Genomic DNA, 17,525 nt, shown 5'->3' with positions numbered 1-17,525 from the left:
AGGCCCATTTTGGGCCTGGAGGGAGGGAGAGAGAGTCTTCTCATGTCTCATTCTCTGTGAAAAAGGACAGCGCCTTTCATGCAGGCGTGAGCATCAGTGTGAGGCTGGGGGATTGTGAGGGTCCTGCTAAGGAAGGGACGGCCTCTGTAGGGCCGACCAGCAGCACGGCGATTAAAGTCTGCCACTTTCAAATGAAGCATTGCAAGGCTTTCCTGCTCTCAGTGAGGCTGTGCACTGCCTAAATAAATATCCAGTAGTATAAAAGGATAATTGCACTCTGTCAGCTAAATATGTCAATTTTACAGCCGAGCGTATTATTATACACTACACAGCTTAACCCCCCCTGCCAGTTCTGTCGTGTTCCAGCTTTCAGTGACTCCGCAGCTGTGGTTACACTCGCGTATCCTGTATAATCTCACATAGCTCCCCAGTCCGCCCCCAAGCATGCCAAAAACAAAACCCTAACACGCAGGGGTGGGGAGGGTCCTTCTCCAGTTCACGCTGTTGTCCCCTGAGGTGCTGCCTGTGTCCCGTTTCACCGTCACCACCTCTGTTCCCAGGGAGCGTGTCACAAGAAACTAATAGTTCCACCCCTCTAAATTCTCCTGTCCTGCTTTATCATTCCTCTTGAACCGTGTTAGTAGTTAATGCTGGTTTCAGTGCCGCATGGCACTGATCGGCAGTGGTGAATTAACCCAAGGCCTCGCTGCGGGTGACTCCTGAGCACATGGCGATGTTCTGCTTAATTGGCCGTAATCATCTGTTTGCAGCCCTGCCGACTGTACATTGTGTGCTGCTGATTTCTTGGCTTATGGGCTTAGAAGTGGGGGAGCCCAGTGATTTAACCGAAGGCCGGTTCATATTTTTCCACATGCAGACATGCACATACTGTACGATTATGATACAATTGACATAAACGCGGTTCTCTGCAGTTAAACTTATGGGCTTTTAGACCAAAGAGGTCTGGTTTATCAGATACCAGACAAAGCAGTCAATCAGTAGACCAGTCCTGTCCTCTTGTCCCACTGGTATTTGTGGTTTTATTATTCCACCACTGGGAAATAATCAGTCGGAAGGGATCTTCGCTGTGGATTTTAAGGTTGAGGCTCAATTATATGTTGATGTTGTCTTTTTAGGGAAGAAAAACTCCATCTTGCAACACAAAGTACAGCATGACCTCAGCTCAGGAGTTCTGAACTACCAGGAGAACGAGATCATTCAGCAGATCGTGCAGCATGACCGGGACATGGCCCACACCGCCCACCTGCTGCAGGCCGCCCCGCCCCCCGTCCCGCCCTCACCCACCCCCGTCATATGGGCTCCACTCATTCAGGCGCCCCTTCAGGCGGCCGCTGCCACCACCTCCGTCGCCATAGCTCTGACGCACCACCCCCACCTGCCCGGCGCTCTCCTCCGCAACCCTTTGCTGGGCTCGCTCAAGGACCCTCCTGGCCGCCTCAAGAAGTTCCATTTCCCGGCGTCGGCAGCCTCCCCGGGAGACTCCCCCTGCGACACCCCCTCCAAGCCGCACCCCGGCGTGGACAGCCCCCTGCTAGCTGCCTTCCGGGCCCATCACATGACCTCCACACCGGTGCAAGCCGGCCCCAGCCAGCAGCCCCCCGGCAGCAGTCCGCACCCGTGCCCCAGCGGCCTGGCCTCGCTCCGTTTCGGCTCCCTCCCCACCTCCGACTCCCTATCCTCCAGCAGCTCGCAGCTGCACACGCAGCCACGGCAAAAGCTGACGGCCTCCTGTAGCACGCCACCCACTGTGAGCCTCCCCCACAAGGGGGAAGCGGGGGGGACTCCAGGGGCCACCGCCGCGGCCCTCACACCCCACATCAGCCCCCTGGCCTCCAGCTCCGCCAGCCCCAGCATGTGCCAGACGCAGGCCCCCGCCTCTACACCCACGCAGGCGGGATCCCAGCAGCACCTCACAGGTAGGACTTCTAGCAGCCTGAATCTGTTCCACACCCCTTCCTCCGACTCCCTGTCATCCTGCCGGAGCCAGCACACGCTGCCCCCTGGGGGGTCCCCGCTGTCACTGGTGCAGGAGAGCCTGGCTGGCCTGCAGTCCGGCTGCCTTCCCCAGCTTCACCAGGAGCGATCAGCGCTAGCCTCCCTAGCCCAGTATGGCTCTGGCAATGCCTCCCCCTGCTACACCCCGCTGGCCCCCAGCCCCACGGTCCAAAGCCCTGTGACCGGAAGAACGTTTCACTACAGCGAACCCTCAAGTGCCACTGGGTCCCATAGCTCTCTTCTCCTGCCACAAGTCTCGTGCCCACCCCGGCTGTGCAGTCTGCCCCGAGCCGGCACGGAACCGGAGTCAGAGTCACTGCTAAGCTTCTTCTCCCCTGAAGCAAAAATGGCGTCGACCTCGCACCCTTCCCTGCCCCAGGAGGTGGGCCGGGCCACGAGCCGCTCCCCCAGGCTGCCCTCCCAGGAGTCAGATCCCTGCTTTACCCCCTTTTCCTCCCCAGTGCTGTCCAGCAGGCCCTGCAGCTCCATCTCGGGGAACGTGCCGCTCGTCAGACAGACGTCCCCCGGACCTATACCTCAGACTCATTCCCCAGGGATGTCCCCCATCCTACTACCACGACGGGGGCACACGTCCGAACTCGAGCCCATCCGCTCCAAACTGCCCTCCAATTTGTGAGGTTGGATCACACCCTCCTGTGGACCCTAGACTAGAAAAATAATCTCTGAGCGATGTTCCCCCCTTCCATACTCTGCACTGTGTTTTGAGTTTCCTAAAATAACTGTGAATTCAAAGATTAACTGGGTGACTTAGTACTTAGTACTTTTTTTTTTTTTGCTTTGCCATTTCCTGTTTTTTTACCCTGAAATATATATGTCGCCTGATATTTAAAACATTCTAGGAGGGTGTGAGATACTATCCATTCAGACAAGGGCCATGATTTAGTTTGTTTTTACCTATGCCAAATGAACTGACAGGGGCTGCGCCAGGTGGCTAGCACGGCAACATGACAGTATTCCGTGCAGGAGCCTATGCACTTTGTCCTGTGGCAGTAAGAAGAACTGTTTTTTGGTTACAGAGGTACAACCTTTATGAGCTTACGTGTTTCACCATGTCACACAGGATCACGTGCAACGACAGTTGTGATTCTCCGGTGATTTGCGGTTGACTTATTTGCTATTTGCTCGTATTGAAAACTTGAATTCTGTCGTTCTGATTAGCGAAACTTTTGGGGGACATAAGCCAAATAGAGTATCTACTGGATCTGTTTTTTTTCCCTTCGTCTTCCAGGGTCACACAGTGATGGTTTGGCTGCTTGTATCAGTATACTGTGTGTGTGTGTGTGTGTGTGTGTGTGTGAGAGTATGTGCAGGGCCAGATTAATGCATAGGCCATCCTAGGCTATAGCCTAGGGCCCCGGCAAACATCAGGGTTCCACCCCGCCTTGGGAAAAGTGAAATAGTTAGTTAAATCGGCAACACCAGAGTGTCCATGCTGATGTCAGCCAAGGGCCCGCAGATAAGATGATCTGCCCCCCTGTGTGTGTATTCATCTCTCAACTTCCAGGCCAAATCAAGGGATGCCTTGATTGATCAAAAACAGAAATGTTTTGATTTTGTGTGCATACGTTAATGTCCCCGTGTCCTTCTACACCCTCAGTGGGTTAAGAAAGGAGTCACTAGCACCGGCAATTAAGATGCAAATTTGCACCTTAGAGAAGAAACTGTCTGAGCCCGTGGTTTGAGTTCAGTGGTAGTTGGAGGGACCCGTGCAAAAGAACAGCTCTAGTTCTTAGCTGGTGAATGGTGATGATGGTGGACAGCTGACCGCCCGAGCTTTGATCTTCCAGCATGATCTAACAGTCAAGCATCTAGTTAGTGGTTCACTGTTCCAAAAGGTGCTCTGCCAAAGCTGGATTTACACAGATGTGTGTTTCATTAAACATTTCTCTTAACATTTCACCAAGCTGCATATTTAATTTCCAGCTTTATTACGAGCCCTGCCCCCCAATTTCTGTGGATAGACTGAACACCAAAAGAACTGTTGACAATTAGGAATTATGATTATTGACTTTGACAGTACTATTTGGGACATTGACTCTTGAAATAGAACAGATATCATTTACTAGATGATGTCAACCTAAGTTTTTTTTTCTCCCCCCATTCAAGCGACAGAATAGATTGTCGTATTATTACAACAAAGGATGCAGGCGCCAATCAACATCAAGTTCTGTGTCGGGGATTAAGGAAACAATGGGATTCAGTAGCAATAAGAAGACAGGATTGAGGTTTAGCATAATAGGGAGGGTGTAAATCCTGGTGGAAACACTGTAACTGTCTGGAACCAACACTCAAAAGTTGTCAGACCTGTTTCGAGCATTATATGAGAAAGCTGCTATGGGGCTATAAGGGCACTCAGTTAGCAAAATGTCATATCGGATCGTGGCGAATATCGTGTCACCGGATGATGTGATTCAAACGGAATGTGAAGAGAGCCCTCTAACCCCTCAGGATCGAGCTGAAGTGTGCAGACCGTGATGGAGAAAGTGCCGTCATGGAAGCCATTCCCAGGCAGAAACATTAACAGGGAAATTACAGATGCATTCAGATATACAAACATCATAGAACTTTATACTCAGCATGGATGGCATTGTCCTTCACAGAACTTAATAAAATAGATATTACATTAATTAAATATTGATTATTAAAATATATTAAGCAAAGAGTAGGTTAAATATTTTAAGTAAATCTTAAAAAAATGTTGAAACATTTTTGAATATGTAACAATGGCAAATTTTACACAACAGGTGGGCATTCTTATTAAAAACATTTAAAAATGTCTTATTTTATTGTCTTTTATGTCAGGCTGTTACTGTAAGTAGATGGCATTTTTCCAAATACACAAACACTGAGGAAATTTAGAGGATTTAAACTGACTTGTTTGTAGACACCTTTCTTTCTTAATTTTAAAAGTGAACGCATTCTCATACAGGGAGAGTTAACACGTTTTCTTAGTAAATCGCAGGTAGACCGCCATCTGTCCATATATAATCAGCAAACGAAATGCCAAAACTTTGGAAGGCAGGCCTTTCTGAGAATGTTCGGCGGTTGCTATGGTGCTGTTTCACAAAGATCAATTAATCATAGCATCACACTGCAGTGGTGTTTTCAAATGAGTAGACAGGACCTCTTTCTGCCTTTTCAACTCTCGCGCGACCGCAGGTGAATAATGTCCACCTAAAATAGTATTAAGAAGCCGAGCCATGATTTACGATTTCCGTTTGCTGACTGACACATTAATCAATAAATCAGAGGCGGCCCAGAGCAAGGCCTGTCTTTCCTCACCCCCCATCACGAGGAATGGCATACAGAGTCCCCTGTACCCATTAGATTTGACTCGTGTATAATTCAGGCAAACCAGCTATGTTTTGGTTGACCCTTGTCCTCTTCAGAAGCTTGGGCTTTTAGAATGGCCTGCATGGTTTCCATGGATATATTATTACAGACATTGCCATTCAGACTTCAGACAAGGGAGTGTTGTTGCAATATCATGATTAGGAGCACAGCTGTTTACTTCTGTGCAGGAAACGTTTTCTGTTTTTCTGCGACTGTCTCTCGGGTAGCAGAGCTGCAAAAAAAAATGTCGCCTGATTTATTCTTGATAGAAATCTGTTCCCCAAAAGAACATGAGAACAGCCGGCTTATTTAATGGCAGAGCTGGCTGACCAGAATGTATCGCGCGACAGTGAGATTCAGATCACCATGTAGGGAGACAGTGACATATTAAAGGAGCAAGGTAGTCGCCCAGGGTTGCGGGTTGATGTTGAAGCAGGAGAGGAGAAGTGGGATGACTTGAGCGCACCTGAGACAACTTGGGCTCCCCTCTCCTGCCCGGTGATTATTTGTAGGCTCTGACTGAAGTTTCCCTAAGGATGGATTATTGATTTGCCAATTTGAGGCAATGACAAGGCCATTTGAAATAGCAAACAGGTGTGGCCCTGAAGTAGCATTCCAGACAGGATGCCTTCCTGTCACTTATACGATCGATGGTCATAGATGTAAAATATTAGTTTTGCCAATGAAACGCATCCAGCAGACATTAGTGGTGAATTATCAAGCATTTCATATATTCTAGCGGAATGAACTGGCCAGCTGGGCACTCGGGCAGAATGACAGAACCTCAGAACGGCAGAGTTCACACAGGTGTTAGATGCCGGGGTAATGCGTGTTAGAATTTGAATTAATTTCTATTTCGTAGCAGACTTTGAAAATGTACACTTTACTCCAGCTATGCTCAAGTAGCTTTCGGCTGTTTTGCTCACTACCTCAAATCCGCTTGCCAGCCAGCCGTGGCGATTTGGCCCACCGTTAGATTTAGGTATGATACATCATGATGTATACTGAACATCAAGTGCAGCAGCTGTCTGCCTGTAAAACCCAACCCATCAATTTTCTGTAATGAATTCCACTTTCGGGCAGTTTAGGAATCTAAGCTTTCTGCAGTATTTACCATTGAATGTGTGTTATTGGCCAGTAGGTTACTGTTACAAGGGAGCAACAGAAGCAGTGCAGCATTGATCAAAAATCATGCAGGCCATCATCGGAAATCAACCACAAAATAAGGGAAAAACAGCCACATTCACGGATATAAGTTATCCATTCACACCTCCTGATATATTTCACAATACCTCATAAGCACATTTTAAGTGAATTTTGGCAGGACTTCAGCTCATGCGCATATGTGAACAATGTTGGGATCGTACCCGTAACCATGGGGCCAGGGAAAAAGCCAGAAGTGCTGCTTTAAAGTAACTGAATTTCACTACATTCATTTGAAGTGGACATATTTGGACAGATTTGAATTCAGACCCTTTTAATTAAGGATTCTCTTCAGTCCGGCACTGAAATGTGGCTTTTTATTTCACCCAAATGGATTTGCCGACTGTGGAGATTTTACAAACTTCAGAAAAACCACCCCCCAACAAAAACAAAAAACACTGAAAAGTGTGCATTTCATATTCGGAAATTTTGCACCCATGTCATCTGTTAATATTTGTTTTATATTGTGCATTTATTCAGAACTGTCTGTACAATTCATTCTTCCAGTATTTGTTTTAGAAACTTATCATTATAAATATGATAAGCAATGCTCACCAAATGTGTGTACTTGCAGTAATCATTATTGTCATTTTATTTATTTATTTATTTATTTAAGAACTCTTGATGTTAATCATATGACATTTAAGACATACTGGACATTGTGTAAAATACCTATTTCTAATAGAAGGTTTTGTAATCAGAGCGACAGTCCTACAACAACTGAACAGACTTGTTTATGAAGGAATTTTTTTTGACCGATTTGCTATTGATTCATGAATATCTATCTATCTACCTATCTAACTATCTGTCTGTATATATATATATATATATATATATATATATATATATATATATATATACATAAGCATATACATATAGAAATATATATATTTTCTTCCTGTGTTAAACTTGGAACTCTGGGAAAAAGCAATAAGGAGACATCAAAGGTGTATCATGATTGGCTATGTTTGCTGGCCACCGTGATGAAATGTTACTAAAACAAATATTTATGACGATATATGTATGCGAGAGAATAAAGATGAACAAAAGTTGGGTTGTTGATAAGCACATGCACTGGTCAATATTATAAAGGTACGAAATAAAGTATAATGAACATTGGCTGTTGGATCATTACAGCATTATTTGTGCCTTAAAGATTATCAGCAACGAGCCGTATAGATGACTACCGAGAGATGGGGAGGGAGGGTACCGAGAGAGATGAGATGGAGGGAGAGTGCGATGGAGAGGAAGAGAGAGAGGAGGGGAGTGAGCCGGGCCACTAAGGTTGTTCTGCATTTATGGACAGCACGTTGCAGGAAGAACTGTCAGAAACTGCACCTGTGAGCATTCAGCCATCTGCTTCATTACAAAACCCCCTTGAGGTAACCTTCCCCTTCCCGGTGTGTGGACTCATTGAAGACGAAGCCCTTTGTCAGAGCATTTCTATTCTAATTATACAGAACTTGCTCTTTGTGAGACAGGCTCAGGAAAGGAATGTGCAGAGGCAGACCTGTAACAAAAGGAGGGGAATTACAGAAAGAAGAGAAACCAGCATTTGTGTCAATGGCCCAAAAATTAGGATAAAATTTATAATTGACCAGAAAGCACTATTTCAGCTCAAAGAGGCTATATCATTCGTACAATATACTACTTTAGCTTACAAACGGACAGTCAATAGCTATTTTTTACTTGATCCTGTCTGTTATTGTCTTGGTGAAGATCTTTTGCCAATCTGTGTTGAAATCAGCCCTGAAGCATGAGGATTTCTCTAGAGGCATCAAGCTGCTTAACAACTGATGGTGAAAGTAAACAGATCGGCGCTGAAGCTGGATGGTGCCAAGAGAAAGAAGGAGCGAGAATCACTGATTTTACGCAATTCTATTTGACTGGAGAGTCTCCCTTTGCAATCAGGAATTCATCAGGGTGTTCCAAAATGTTAAGTGGCAGGCTGTGCTAATCTCTACTTCGGGTTGCTGGTCTTGGCACAGTGTGGTTTGAGACACTTTTTGTTTTTTTCCCATGAAAACCCAAAGGAAGCTGCCTCCCTCAGTCCACTAATGAACTTGAAATAAATAATCAAAACAACAGATTTTCTAAAGACAGCTGAGAGCACTCCGCTCTACCCCACATATCCATTCTGGGGATTTTTTCAGTAACACTTTACTTAAAGCAATAATGCGTTATAGACACCTTCATAATATACAATAATGCATTCATAAAGCATTATACACATGACTATAACTATTTATAAAAAGGCATAATACATTATAGTCATGTTTATTATGCATTATGATTGCTCTATGAAGCTCATGCATAATGCACTATAAATACCTTCATAATGCAGTACAAAGCATCCTTAATGCTTATACTGACCTTTATAATGCATTATAAAGGTATCTAAAGTAAAGCATTCATAATGCATAGTAAACATGGCTATAAGGTGTTATGCCTTTTTATAAATAGTTATAGCCATTTTTATAACATTATGAATGCGTTGTAATGCATTATGAAGGTATCAATAATACATTAAATGTGACTGCTTTAAGTAAAGCGCTACCATTTTTTCTTTTTGGACAAGCATAAAACACACAGGTAATAAAGGTGAAATCTCTACCACCAATGTTTTTAGCAGAACTCCTGATCAGCAGATTGTAAAACCATACAATTGAATTCTACTTCAATGCATGACTGATCTCTTCTTACTTCAGTTCAAGGACAGAAGTGTTTTTTATCTCTTATATTTCACTGATTGTTGCAGCATAAACAGCAATGCTGTTAACAATGACTAATGCAATGCAAAAAAATGCTCCTACCTCCAGCATTCAGAGTTAGGGTCACAGTCTTTTGGCTAAGCCCCTACACACCCAGTAGGTGGAAGCATGTAGCCTGGCTGGATGAATACAGGGATTTTTCTCCCCAAGAAGAGCTAAAGTAGCATGTCAATGTGGCGCCACTGTAACTAGTGTGACAGAACCGACAAGGATCTCACTGCAATTCATCACAGTCACAGCAGCAATGGCTCTACCGTACGGATCATTACGGAAATGATGGCTTGTCGTTAACATTGTCATTAAGAATAGAATGGAGGTACTTTATTCATCACCATTGGGAAATTGGGTAGCTTTCACACACCCCATCATGCTCCCTTTGAGAGACACAGAGACACATTTATATACCGATAAGAGCAATCTTTGGAGTCAGAGAGCAGGGTCAGACAGTGTCCAGTGCCCCACTGGAGTAGTCAGGGTTAACGGACTTTCTCAAGGTGCCAATGCTGATATACTATATGGATAAAAGTATTGGGAGACCTGGCCATTACACCTACAGGAACTTTTATTACATCCCATTGTAAATCCATGGGCATCAATATGGAGCTGGTCCCCCCTTTGCAGCTATAACAGCTGCCACTCTTCTGGGAAGCTTTTCCACAAGATTTTGGAGTGTGTCTGTTGGAATTTTTGCCCATTAATCCAGAAGAGCCTTTGTGAGGTCAGGCACTGATGTTGGACGTGATGGTCTGGCTCACAATCTCTCTTCTAGTTCATCCCAAAGCTGTTCGATGGGGTTGAGGTCAGGGCTCTGTGTAGGTCAGTCAAGTTCTTCCACACCAAACTCACCCAATCATGTCTTTATGGACCTTGCTTTGTGCTCTGGGGGACAGTCATGCTGGAACAGGAAAGGGCCTTCCCCAAACTGCTCCCACGAAGCTGGAAACATAGAATTGTCCAAAATGTCGCTTAGTTTACTTGGAACTATGGAGCCCAGCCCAACCCCTGAAAAACTATTCCATACCATTATCCCTCCTCTACCAAACTTTACAGCTGGCTTAATGCAGCCAGGCAGTAACATTCTCCTGGAATCTGCCAAACCAAGACTCGTCCATCAAACTGCCAGACAGAAACACGATTCATCACTCCATGGAACACATTTCCACTGTTCCAGAGTCCAGTGGCAGTGTGCTTTACACCACTCCATCTGATGCTTGGCATTGCACTTGATGATGTGAGGCTTGCATGCAGCTGCTTATCTATGGAGACCCATTCCACAAAGCTCCCGGCACACAGTTTTTGTGCTGGGGTTAATGGCAGAGGAAGTTTAGAAGTCTGCAGAGTCAACAGAACATGAAGGACTTTTACGCACTATGTGCCGCAACATTCAGGGCATGGCCACAGAGCTCCAAACAAGAGCACAAAGTAACATCATAGTCATCTTCCAAAACAATTTCTTTGGGAATAATAGTAATAATTTATACAAATGAATTATGTACCCACATTATCTTTAGTTCTCCATCTAATATCTGTCTATCAGATGCCAAATTAAGCGGTAAATAAATTTAATTCAAATAAGCTCACAATATGATTACTCAATGTAAAAAAGCTTAAAAAAAGCATATAAAGTCAAATTTACAGAAGGAAATAAGCGGCCCAGGGAAATAAGAGATGGAGAGAGACATAAAGCCTAATGAACAATGAGCAATCAGAGCTAGAGACCCTGGCTATCCTAATCACTCATTCCAGCAGAAAGGACCACACTCCAACGAAGCCAGCTTCTCATAGCAGCAGCAGGTCTCATTACAAGAGGCCCATCTCCTGGCTTTTCAAAGGATACATGTAGTCAATCAGTGTGCAAACAGGGTAATTACCTTCAGACCAATCAGCAAACTGATCACTCAACTACTCACAGACATGAGTTGACCAAAAATTTGCCTAATTGGCAGTTGTAGCCGTACTTATAACTCAGGGTACTCCGAATATAATAAGGCTTTTTTTTATTATTCTAAATGTTTTCTCATCCTGAAACCAGATGTGAATAGAACTGGAGAATGAGGCACATTTAGAGAAGAGACTTTCCAACACATCTGAACTCGGAAACCCTTGAAGCAGCACTAGTCTGAATGTGCTACCAATTCACTTTAAGCACATTCTTTTGTACTTCTTTGATTTTAATGAAAATGCACAGAAAATTGAGTCATCCAATCAAATACAGGTTGATTTGATTTTTCAAAAAATTGACATTTACTGCTGTTGAAATGTTGAAGAAGAACCTGTCTTCCAATTGCTACCCCAGGGTGCCAGGGGGCAAGAGATAGGGGGGGCAGCACCGGATACTGTGCCGGGGAACATTGCAGATAGGATGGTTCTATCGAAGGAAAGGTTTAGAGTGATTGGAACAAACATAGCAAACCTCTCAAGTAAAATTTGAGTATAAAGCATGAGGATTAGGTTATAAAATGGCACAATCCTGCATTTTATTGGTTAAGTGTGTGGATGTTAGATAGTTGTTCGGTAACGCTAAAGATGTAAGGACTTTTGGTGACGCTTTACATTAACTGCACCTTCATAATGCCTTTGTAATGCATTCAGATATTGTTCAGTGCACCTTCATAAGACATCCATTATTCATTCATGGAACATTCATAGGCAGCATGTAAGTATACCTTAACAGCTTTAATATACATTAATAACAAGCATTATATGATAATAAACATTACAGTATAATCATATAATGTTTGTTATTAATGTATATTAAAACTGTTGTGTTATGCTGATTATGAATGTTCTATGAAGGCACAATGAATGCATTATGTAGGTGCAGGTAATGTAAAACCTTACTAAAGTTCTTACATCTTTAGCAATGGGAAAACAAGCAAGAGAAACAATCCGAGCACAGATGGGACAAACAGTTTTTAATGTGCGGTTGGTTTGGGGTGAGAGACAAACAGAATAGTGTTTTACCATCCCTCTCTCCCTCCCTTCATCCATCCATCCATCTTCCAGCCATGTATCCAATACAATGTAGCAGGGAGGAAAAGTTCTTATATTATTTGTAATTATCTAGATGCGGCAGACTGGAATATAGTGGCCTCTCATCTCCAAGGTTGGAGGTTCAGATCCCACTTCTGCTCAGTACGAGTGGAGTTTGCATGTTCTCCCCTTGTCCTCCAGGTCACCTGCTTTCCTCTTCCAGTCCAAAAACACGTAGTTAGACTGTTTGATCGTAGCGCGTGGTCCTGGTGCCTGGCGAGGTTCGTCTGCGCCTTGCCATGGACGGGCATCCAATCCAGCGTGTGCCTTAACCATATGCCCTGTGCTGCTGGGATAGGCTCCAGGTCCCCCCCTGTGACCAGGATGAGCAGTTGGAAGATGGATGGATGAAGGGCGTGACTTTGCCCTGCCCTGGGGCATCGTCATGCTCCTGCCATTTCAATGTGGGAAGAACACAATTGTTCAAGTGCCATCTAAGATTTATGCAAAGTGACACATGTGACTTCGGTGAAATATGCAAATCTGCTCTGAGAATTGTTTCTGCTTAGTCAATGCAAAATATAAGCATTCTGTGCCTGAAGTCTAGATATGAGTCATTCTGACTGCAGGAGATGACTTTTAATGGCCTGTAACAGATAGCTGTGGCTTGACAGACCTTCAGTGACAAAGGCTTTGGAAACTGCTGATAGGACGGGAGGTGATGTGTCCGCTTAGGTTAGGCATTTATGGGCAGTGGCCGACTCTGTAACTCGTCAACATCAGTCAGGGCTGCACGGGAAGGCAGGACAACCAGATATCACTAAAATCCCTGTACAGTGACTGAAAGGGGACCTTGTGGGGCTGGAGACACTGAGCAGACAGCACCCGGAGCGTGAGAAGAAGCTGTCCTTCTGAGGAGCGGAGGAGCCTGATGTGATCTGAAAAAGATACCTTCACCATTCTCTCAACAGACGGGCATGAGCTCATGCCAGATGATCTGAAGGGACACCAAAAAGCTCCGAGGTCCCACAGCACGGCACCCAGAGCACAGCGCACGTGACATCACTGTATTTACATTCTCCGGCTGTATTTACATTTGTGTTTTGTATGTGTATTCTACCGATGTACAAAGAAGTCTGGATTGTATTTTGAACCTGAAATAGAAAAAGAACAGGAAATCATTTAAATCAAAATTCATTGCATAATTGGAATGGGATAAACCGTTGACACTCGGTGTGAATTCATTTCGTATCTTAAGAGTAAGGCAAGGAGAAAAAATATATGTTTTATGAAACTGCAATTGAAATATTTTTCATTTTTAGTTGTTGTCGGGGTTAACAAGTATACCGTAGATCATCTTTTCTTTAAATTACTACAAACTTTTCTTGGATAAGCAGTTTGGATGGATGGATGGATGGATGCTTACAGTGCTCAAAGAGAGGGAGGAAATGAAAGAATAAGTCTTGGAATGGGAGGATGACAAAGAGACAGTAGGGCTGATTAATAAAGAAAAGAATCAGAATATGAAGGTATCGACAGTTTTTGTCAGGTTGTCTTGAGGCAACAGCCGAAAAACCGTCATTATAAAAGACCTTAAAGTAAAGCTGCACAAATAGCTGGTCAGATGATAAGAAGGTTCAGGAAATGGGTTACGGGGAGGAGATGCTGTGGAAGACGGAAGCAGTGAGCTGCGGTGTAGGCAGATATGACAGCAGGTGTGGCGACATTACACCTCTGCTGGCGGAGCGTCTGAAAATGAAAGGGCGAGAAGCGAAGGAGTGTCTTCCAGCATCGTACCCTGCTTTAATACGGCCACTGAGATGGAAAAAACAGGCCATTATCTGGTGAATATTTTATGATCGCTGTGCGTCATGTTCTGATCATTAAAATAGAACCTCATTGCCATATTATCTCATGGACAGATGCCACATTTGTAAGAAAGACTTACATGCCAGCTCATCCTTCAAATGAGCCAAATACACAGCATCACTTTCTCGTTGATGACTTTACAGATTCTCTCCCTGCCCTGTTCTCTCTCTCTCTTACAGATGTCTTATTAATCAAACACTGGGGGAAAAAAAAAAAACCTGAATTATTTGTTGGTTTTCTAGTGTTTAAAAAACTGATTTGGCCGCAGATAAATTCGGATTAATGCTTTGTCCTTCAGCAAGTCACTTAACATTTCCATCAAATTACCAGCTTTATAAACATGTGACACTGCAACTTGTTTTTGATCAAATTTTCTGCCAAGGCAAACAAATTGTGATTGTTTGTTGGTGTTATGAGAGCCCTGATTGCACATTTCTTACACTGTAATCTGCAACAGTGTGTCCTTCCCTGGTTTCAGCCCTGTTAATTAAGGATTTACAGGTGAGGCACTGTTATCAATATAATCTAGAATTAGTGGAAGACTGCATTGCGCTAATGAAATTTAGCAATCATGAATGCGGGTGCGATTAAAAGGACATAACCTTTTCGTTTGCTGGTGTTATTGTAAAGCTTCATAGCTGAAATGGTCCTAGGGCTGGACTGGAATTAAAAATAGCCTGGGACTTTGGGGTCTCCCATGACCCGAGAGTAAATTTTGCTGAGGGGGGTCCCCATGATGACTTTTTCCAGCCCACGTACCCATATATCCATCATGTCACTGGGAAGATGCCTGGTCTGCCAGACGGCCACACCAACCCTGAATGGAACGGAAGATGTCAGAAATTCAGCAGGTCAGTTATGACAGGTAGAGTTTGGTAATGGTGAGGGAAGTGTGTTTGTGATCAAAAGGTTGCTTGTTCAAATCCCCAGCCAGCAAGGTACCACTGAGGTGACCTTAGCAAGGTACTGCCCCCATGCTCTGCTCCCCAGTACTAGCCGCCCACTGCTATGTCATATATGGGTCACCTACTGTTTTGTTGTAATGTACCAACACTGACAATTAATCTTCGACATATTTCACATAAAAACATAAGCATGTGCTTTGCACCCTCATGCACTGAACGGCTACCAAGCGGAACACCTCAACCACAGAATGACAGATTAAAAATACAGCTTCCTGTATCAGGTAATTAAACAGAGTGCTTAACTGGCTGTCTGCTCATCGGCGAGATAACCCAGGCTGGTGGGGAGGCATTCGGCATGTGAACAGCTCAGAGACATCGCCAGATCCTCTCCCAAGGGCCGCCTTTCCATATCAGCGCTCGCTCCTATGGGCCTGCCTGTAATCCCATTGTCTTGCCTCCTTCCACAAACACAAGTCTTCTTATGTTGCTTTATTCTCTCCTGCATGTGAGCAGCCCAAATATAACACCGATTTCTAGAACAGGGCACACCTCAGACAAGGGCATGAGAGAGAGTTTAATATCGAGGGGGACACAATTTAAATGCAAAGTTCTACTTTTTGTGGGGGATGGATGAAGCCAAATTAAACATTAGGGAGTTACACGTCCCCCTCATCGCCCTGGCTATTCCACACCTTACCTTCAAAACTTTTCCCACCACATCACAAATCCATGTTGTCCTACAATGTCATATACATCAATCCGAAAGAAAATGGATTATTTATGACATGAAATGTGATATCTGAGTCTGTAAACCACTGCTGTGATGGTCTCATGCCTCCGGTCCTGTCTCCCACTTCCTGAAAGGATTTGCCAGGCCTGCGGAGGATTAGGCCTGCTCTCCGGCCTGCCACGCCGCAGGCCCCGATGGAGGAACAGGGCAGACATTCCCGCAGCACTGGTCTTGCTGGTGCCGGTAGAATCCAATGGATTTTTTTAAAGGACGAAATGACCGCAGCGCAGCAGTGATGCCGGGCGTCACTAAACGGCAGCATGCCGCCCCTCTCCAGTCGGCAGGCTTCCCGTCGAACTCCCCCATCATGCCTGGTGCCCTTCGCCGAGGGTGACCTTGATAAAGGGACCGAGCAGAGCGCCTGCTCCCCCAATAAGAAAAAGAAACGTCTGCATCAAAAGTGTCCCATAACATTAACTCTCAGCAAATCTGTATTCACCTCAAGTACAGAGCAAAGATAAAAAACCAGAGAGCACAGCTCCGTTTGTGTCGTAGACCTGGTACTGCTGCTCTAGGATTCTTACAACTTCCTTCTGGTTCTAAAAGCACATTTGTCCATGAATGTTTGTTCATGTGATACAGAGGCGAAGGCAGCAATGTTGCATAAAATTAGTCTGAAATATTCCTCTGATTAGCATTCCCTTCCTCTACCCACCTTTCCAACATATCCTGTCCCAGAACTGTCATTACGCAGCCCCTGGCCTACCTCCCGCTAGCACGAGCTTAACACCGAGCCACCACCCGCCCCCCCCCCCCAAAGCGCATTTTTCATCCATTCCCTTGTTGTCCCTTGCTGAGATGTCAGCTCTCTGACCTCTACCTGACCTTGCTCAGCTGAATGAAAAAAATAATCCGTCTACATTTTTTAACCGAAACAGTCTTGTGCTGCCTTCAGGGAAGTTAGCAGTGATACGCTAATTCAGGTAAAACACAGTAAATTACTTAGAGACCATTTGGGACCTTAACTGTATTAAGGGCAGAAGCATGAGCTAGGTGTGTTCTTTAGGCTGTTCCGTTAAGACCATAATAATAATAATAATAATAATTATAATTATTATTATTATCCACTCTGGCATTGGATGGATGGATGTTTTTAAGTACCCATACTGCAAGGACCTGAGAGAAGGAGGAAATGAGAGAATAACAGCAGAGATCTGGGCTCAGAACTCACTCACTCGCTCACTCACTCACTTTTCATCCCTGCTTGCCCTATGCAGGATCACAAAGGTCCAGACCCTATCCCAGAGCAACAGACGCAAAGTGGGGAATAACCCAGCATGGGGCGCAAACCCATAACAGGGCACACTCACACACCATTGACATCTATGGGCACTTTGGCAACTCCAGTTTAGATGGGATAATAATGATAGTAATTATAGTAGATGGTAATAATAATGATAATAACATTAACAATAACAACAAAACAACAACAATAATAATAATTATTATTATTATTGCTACAGGTATTAATCATAAAGGTAATTCTTCATCCATAGCTCCTATGAACATTCATTAAACCAGAATTCTCTGACCATTAGTCCCCATTCACGGTATATACCCACATGCCATGGACTACAAATAGATAAGAAAAACTGCCAAGTGGATCAAGGGGAAGATGGGCATTCCCATGGTAACCAGGTTCTG

The 17,525-nt window shown here is 44.4% G+C and overlaps 1 protein-coding gene across 3 annotated transcripts in view; it reads left to right on the top strand.

Annotated features, from left to right (window-relative positions):
* The window catches only part of LOC111848193 (potassium/sodium hyperpolarization-activated cyclic nucleotide-gated channel 3-like), a 47,081-nt gene extending 39,438 nt beyond the window's left edge, over positions 1-7,643 (top strand). For all 3 annotated transcript variants that reach the window (XM_023820003.2, XM_072698135.1, XM_023820006.2), the window contains one exon: positions 1,137-7,643. In XM_023820003.2, coding sequence (XP_023675771.1) covers positions 1,137-2,653 — 1,517 coding nt within the window. In that variant the 3' untranslated portion in view covers positions 2,654-7,643. The remainder of the gene's footprint in view (positions 1-1,136) is intronic.
* Positions 7,644-17,525: the final 9,882 nt, after the last annotated feature.

The sequence above is a fragment of the Paramormyrops kingsleyae genome, chromosome 13 (genome assembly GCF_048594095.1).
Source record: "Paramormyrops kingsleyae isolate MSU_618 chromosome 13, PKINGS_0.4, whole genome shotgun sequence".
Classification (NCBI taxonomy): Eukaryota; Metazoa; Chordata; class Actinopteri; order Osteoglossiformes; family Mormyridae; genus Paramormyrops; species Paramormyrops kingsleyae.
The sequence above is the reverse complement of the archived record's forward strand: the minus strand, read 5'-3'. Positions and strand labels throughout refer to the sequence as shown.